This window comes from Pseudochaenichthys georgianus, chromosome 5, assembly GCF_902827115.2.
Source record: "Pseudochaenichthys georgianus chromosome 5, fPseGeo1.2, whole genome shotgun sequence".
NCBI lineage: Eukaryota > Metazoa > Chordata > Actinopteri > Perciformes > Channichthyidae > Pseudochaenichthys > Pseudochaenichthys georgianus.
In genome coordinates, this window is record NC_047507.1 from 45,841,763 (window position 1) to 45,848,706 (window position 6,944).

The window sequence follows — 6,944 nt, forward strand, 5'->3', positions numbered from 1 at the left end:
CCGGAAGTAAGTATTCCTCTTACTGTCGATTGATTTTACAGTGATATCTGCACTACTCATCGACTAAAAAACACCAGATTATCCTTGTTGATTACACAACATTGATTGGTTTAAATTGTGTGCAATGCTTTTGTATTTTCGCCTTCGATTCGGAGAAACAAATATTTTTTCAGAGTAAAGGATAGCAGAAGACACTACACTACCCAGAATCCCCAGCTATCGTTTGGACTACACCATGTGCTCTGTTTGACAAACCCCGTTTTTTTCACCATTCATTCCGATGGCTGGCGTCTATGTCACGTGATCTTCAAATTTCTCCCTGCAGAAAAAGAAAACATGGCCGAACTTCGTTTTATTCTCGGTGGAAAATGCCTATTTTAAAGCTAGTTTGGCCATTAAAATGCGTTTTGATGTCATTTGATGCGAAGAATATGAGTTGTTATTTCAGATTATGTGTGCAGTGGATATACATGATCTTTAGTTTTCTAGTTATTACGAAGATTACTTCAGGAAATTGCGTCCATAGAACGTTTTCATTGTTACCAAGGTGGTTGCTAGGGACGCTGCTATCGATATTATTTCTGTTATGTTGTGTAACTGTTTAATGGTGTTATCTTTATTGCTACCCCCTTCCCCGTCAATGTATAGTGTTGGTCCACAGCCTAAACATATTAGTTTAACAAAATCCGCATCTAAAGATAGTAGGGGTGTAACGGTTCACAGAAGTCACGGTTCGGTTCGTACCTCGGTCTGGAGATCACGGTTCGGTACAACAAAAAAGCAAAAAAAAGTCCCAAATGCATAATTCCAGGTTTGTTGTTATTTATGTTTGAACAGTAGCGCAAGTTTCAGTTTAAAAATAAAGAACTCTGACATTTTGAATAATTAACTGTATTAAACAGTTCAAAACAATCCATACACAGTATACTCAGATGGCCATATTATCTATAATGGCTGATGTCAAACAAAAAGGTTTCATCAAGCTGTAAAACTAAAAAGGATGTCTTGAAAATATTACATCATAAATAATAAGAAAGTGTTTCAAGAGTGCAAAGTCGTTGAAAAACATATGCCAAAAGCTTCCGTTATTTATTTTTGGTCTCTCGGCTCTCATGTCTATTGGCTTCTTAAAAACAGCGGGGATCAGCTATTGAACAGCTGTTGTCTTTTTCCGGGCTCTGGTGATTGGCAAATCTGGGTGATGCCTTCTGATATGATTTAGCATGTTTGGCGTGTGTTACCATTAGCATACCGCACCGCTGTAGAACAACGCCGACACACCGTCCTCTTCCGATCCACCACTCGCACACCTCATCGTTATTGTAGTCCACAGGGAACCCGAAATGTTCCCACACAGCTGATTTAAAAGAAGCAGGTGGGTTCTAGCTCCTGTGTGTTATCTGAACTCACCATACTAACTTTTCTTCTTCTTGTATTTTGTTCGTTTTGTTGTTGTGTTTCTTCTTGTTCTTCATTTGTTGTTTAAGGGCGGCTGGCAAACAGCTTTTAGGCGCAATACCGCCCCCTGGAGTATATATAGTGTAGTGGATGCTGCCTTGAATTACTTTTTTCCCACTCGTAAAAAAAGGCGTATTCGCCGTGTGACTGCATGTGCCGAACCGTGACGTCCGAACCGTGACGGTACGGGACGAATACGGATACCGTTACACCCCTAAAAGATAGCCTACGTTATTTTCCCCAGTGCAATTCCAGTCTCACATCTCACAGCACATCGTCATTAACAAATACCAGAAACAGACCGAAAACATTTTTTAAAAATAAAATAATACTTTATTCCGAGTGTGCTTGCTTTTCTCTTTGAAAGTCATCACATACCGGCATTGTAATACACGGTTCGGCTGCATTAAATATTACATATCTGCCGTAGTTCTGTATTTATAGAGCCCTGATGAGAAGACCTCATGAAAACGTGAAGTGGATCATAAATATATCAGCCATTAAACAACATCTTACATTTCTTTTCACACAATACGTCTCCTTGCAGTATCAACACTAATTCGGCTGACTTTTATATTTGATCCAATTGGTAGATAGGCTGTATTTACACCATAAAGGTGCACAGCTGATATAAAGGGACACCTGGTGGTTAAATCATGTTATTGAATTTAATTATTTTTATTATTAGATATTAATAGGATCCCTATAAAGTATATTCATTACTCGTTATTCTCTACTAATAGTTAATTAAAGACTGTATATAATCACTATTTTGCACATCCCTTTCAATATTTCAAGATGTTCTAAGGTTTATTGACATATCATATAGGCCTACACAACTGTGGTGTAGTTCTGCATTGAATGAAAAACTTGGGTCGCAGGTTCCTCAATAGTGCACTACAAGACATCTATCAATATTTGTGCATACCTCCAGCAATGTTAACTATGTTGAAGCACTTATTTTAACTGATATTATACATAATGTATTATACTCTTATAAGATGTATGTAGATATTTCATCTCCGGCCTTGTCAGGTATTGAACAATCAATAAATAAAGAACACAGAATTGTTGAATATAAAACACAGAATTTGTGTGATTATACTAAATGATTTACACATGCTGATGTAACGCAAATGTTCCAACTTGGGATCAATAAAGTATATCTTATCTTAAGCTGATCGATGGCTACTGCCATATTTGCACAATGTGCCTCTGAACCTTGACAAGTGCATGTTTCAGGCTTATCAATTAATGTAATGTAATGTTATCACAGGGGTCACACACATAAGACCAGCTGTTAAATAAAGCTCTTCTGACCTTAGCTGGCATGTGGGTATATATATTAATACTGCCTATAATGGGCACAAGCAATTTTCACCCATTTATAAATTATATGTTTTAAATGTGAGTGTTTCCTGTCCCCTAAACCTCCAGGGATGTACACAGTTTAATACTGGCAACTTCTTATTATTGGAAATACGAAAACGTCTTTTAAAACTACAACTCCCAGTAGAGACGTGCCATAGAGAACATGTTGCGAAACAGAATAGCCAGCATGAGTAGTTCTGGGGACGGGGTGGGGGAGGGGGGGACGCGGTGGACCCGTTCAAATCCAGTTTTGGACAGTCTGCCGTGGTTCCATCCCATTTCAAGTGCTGTTCGAGAATCGGCTTAACCCTCGGAGCACACTCTCCAATCACAGAGCTTGAGGACTATCACGCGGTTTGTCAAACAGAGCACATGGCTTAGTCCAAACGATAGCTGGGGATTCTGGGTAGTGTAGTGTCTTCTGCCATCCTTTACTCCGAAAAAATATTTGTTTCTCCGAATCGAAGGGGAAAAATACAAAAGCATTGTACACAATTTAAACCAATCAATGTTGGATAATCTGGTGTTTTTTAGTCGATGAGTAGTGCAGATATCACTGTAAAATCAATCGACAGTAAGAGGAATACTTACTTCCGGGTGTACAATTCTCCGTTATCCAATGGGAATGGACGCTCACATTGCCTTTAAGGGCAGCCGACACAAACGAATGCCGTGCTTCCATGAGCGTCAAATCCCGACGCAGATGGGAATACATTGCAATCAGTTGAAAGCTATTCCCTTTATGAAGCTGAAGGAGCCTAGGAGCGTCACAACTGCACGCCACGGACACTGACCAAGCGTCGCTCCTGGACGCTTAGGGACTGAGAGTGTGTTGGGGGGGGCAACGATCATGAGACATGTAAAGAGTGATTTGTGGAGTGTGGAGACTATGCTTTCCAGTGTAGTCCATACAGGTGCATGCACACCAACACTGGCTGGCTTTCAACTCATGTTGCAAGCAACTGCACATATTTTATATGATTGAATTATTACTATTGATGTATTAATGTAAGGAACATTTCATATTTAATAATAAACTAGCCCTCAAATGAAGCTACTGCGTCTCCGTGGGAAGATAGTTGAGTGACCAAATAAAACTTGTTTGCTCAAAATTGTTCATTGTTAAATGAAAAGGAATACTTTACTCCCCAAATGATCACTTGTATATAAATGCTCAGTGTGTGTGACCCTGAGTTGTTGAAGATAACTTAGTTTTACTTGCTTAACTCCATTGTAAACAAACAGAGAAAGGTATTGATAATGTGAAGAAGATTGTGGCCACGTTCAGCAACAGCAACACGATAGCAAATACAAACGCTCACACAACGTTTGCAGTGTATTCAAGTTTCATTGATGTGTTTCATTAACACGTGCCTTTTCACTAAAACCCTATTCCAGCTCCGTCTGTGGGAGTACGTTTAGACGTGTTCTGATCACTTCAGTCGGGACATCTGAGAATAAAGGTTTCCTTGAAGAATCCAGGGTGGATTCATCCTCGATGAAGTGAACGGGTTTCAGTGTTCCATCTCGTGCACATTGGGCCAAACAAACATGTCATGAATCACACAACTGCCACTCAGGGTATCCTGCGTACAGCTTACATGCATACGCAGCTGCGTTAGACTGAGGGTGAACACACCTTTGAGTACAGTTTGAGCACTATAGTGGCTGAATGAGTTGTGTAACAACAAGGACGTGTTGCTAATGAGTATCACATCCCCCTTCTGTAAGCTTTGACTCTTAAGGACACTAAACACGGTTACCTTCCAACAAAGTTCATTTCAAACGTAGTGAAGCCTTCAGAGCCATGCCGTAGGGAAACTCACAGAACTCTTCAGAACCCCAGTTCAGACATATTGCTACAACACTGTCATGTGTTTAAAAAGGTCATGTTCAGAATCAACCAATACATTAAGTACCTCAGGGGAGTTTAGCTGATAGCTGTATAAAGACACATTCTGCAGGCACCCTGCTGGAGGAGGACATGCTGCTACACACGCTGCTGGAGGAGGACATGCTGCTGGAGGACACGCTGCTGGAGGACACGCTGCTGGAGGACACGCTGCTGGAGGACACGCTGCTGGAGGAGGACATGCTGCTGGAGGACACACTGCTGGAGGACACGCTGCTGGAGGACACGCTGCTGGAGGACACGCTGCTGGAGGAGGACATGCTGCTGGAGGACACGCTGCTCGAGGAGGAGCAACAGGTCTTTCTGAGAGACGAGCAGGGAGCTTCTGAGCCCAGAGGCAATTTACATGCTCTCCCCCCCCTCTCTCCTCTCTCTCTCTCTCTTCTCTCTCCTCTCTCCCCCCCCCCTCTCTCTCTCTCTCCCCCCCCCTCTCTCTCTCTCTCACCCCCTCTCTCTCTCTCTCTCTCCCCCCTCTCTCTCTGCGAGGCAGTGTGACTCTCTTCTCAGACTGCACTTCATGCATCACAGTCCACCACCTCCTCTAATAATGTAGCATCAGATCCTCCAGTGGTGTGCATTAAATGTAACATGTGAAATCCTCTCTGACTGTAAGGTTCAGTAAACCGAGTTATATTTAGCGTTCTTGAATATTCCACAGAGAGGCACATGTTGCGCCTGCAGAAGCAACAGTTGTCATGGATATTAGAGAAGCCTGCCACACATGATAGATGAAGGATATTTACAAAAAGCTTTGAAGTTAGGTCAGGGTTATTTCCCGTGTACCACACTGATCTTACCTTCTGCTGCCTCCTGGCCATATCAGTAGGTTGCTTTGCGTTGAACGGATAGGCGATGCAGCGCATCACAAATACATACAGCTGGAGTCTCTTTTTCCTCTCCTCTTCCTCTCTCTGCATCTTCTCCAGATCTTCTTTCTCTTTGTCGCTGCCCACCGAGGGGCTGGGGCTGGAGGGTCTCACGGCGCCGCGGGGCTGCAGCCCTGCGCCGCCGTCAGAGGCTCGGCCCGGGGACAGCCTGGCTCCTCCGGCGCTCTTCGGGGCCGCCACCTCTTTGCGCTCCACCTCCTGTATTTCATCCCCTTCCTCCTCGCTGGAAGACGGGTCCAACATGCTGCCGAGGCTTGGATGGAGAATAAAGACTACCTGCTACGAAGGTGAAACTGCAAAAGTAGGAAAAACAGCTGCCGATCCGCCTCAGAGGGAGACGCGCACTGACTGAGCGGATCTTCTCTGCTTTCCAAGGGGGGAAAACTGCCGTCAGACGACTCAATCTCAGCAGGACAGATCAGAGCGGAGAGTCTGGTTGTTGGCGTGATTTCCAAGCCTTTCAAGTCTAGCAGCTAGTTGAACATATATAGGAGGGATTTATCATGAGAGCCGACATAAAGGGGGAGGGGTCGCAGGGAGGGAGAAAAGGAGGAAACGCTGATATGTTGGTGCTCTGCTGCCTGGGGGGGGGGGAGGGGCTGGGCTCGGAGCTGACCGCGGTGCTGAAACCCGACCCCGGCAGCTCTGGGATCAGTTTGTGTGAGCACAATGAACGGCCACCTGATGATCCTTCCGAGTGAAGAGACAACAGGTTACAAAACCAGACCGGAATCAAAGAGAGTGGCTTTCAAAATAAAAGCTTTACCACTGATTCAAATAAAATATGATGATTAAATGTTTCATTTAACAAATTACAATATGTGTGTCTGTGTGTCTGCGTGTATATGTGTCTGCGTGTATATGTGTCTGCGTGTCTGCGTATCTGTGTGTCTGTGTGTCTGCGTGTATATGTGTCTGCGTGTATGTGTGTCTGCGTGTATATGTGTCTGCGTGTATATGTGTCTGCGTGTATATGTGTCTGCGTGTATATGTGTCTGTGTGTCTGCGTGTCTGTGTGTCTGTGTGTCTGCGTGTATATGTGTCTGCGTGTATGTGTGTCTGCGTGTATATGTGTCTGCGTGTATATGTGTCTGCGTGTATATGTGTCTGCGTGTATATGTGTCTGTGTGTCTGCGTGTCTGTGTGTCTGCGTGTATATGTGTCTGTGTGTCTGCGTGTATATGTGTCTGCGTGTCTGTGCGTCTGCGTGTCTGCGTGTCTGCGTGTTGAATGCAATAACATTACGTTCCAGGTTACTGTTGGTGGCGGGATTGTAGTGGTTTGTTTAGCAGGCTAATGTTATAGCTGATGGGCCA

At 43.8% G+C, this 6,944-nt stretch overlaps 1 protein-coding gene across 1 annotated transcript in view; it reads right to left on the minus strand.

Moving 5' to 3' along the window:
• Positions 1 to 6,086, minus strand: part of cadpsa (Ca2+-dependent activator protein for secretion a) — a 252,895-nt gene extending 246,809 nt beyond the window's left edge. The window contains exon 1 of the mRNA XM_034084138.2: positions 5,539 to 6,086. Within this exon, the coding sequence (XP_033940029.1) occupies positions 5,539 to 5,871 (333 nt within the window). The 5' untranslated portion in view covers positions 5,872 to 6,086. The remainder of the gene's footprint in view (positions 1 to 5,538) is intronic.
• Positions 6,087 to 6,944: the final 858 nt, after the last annotated feature.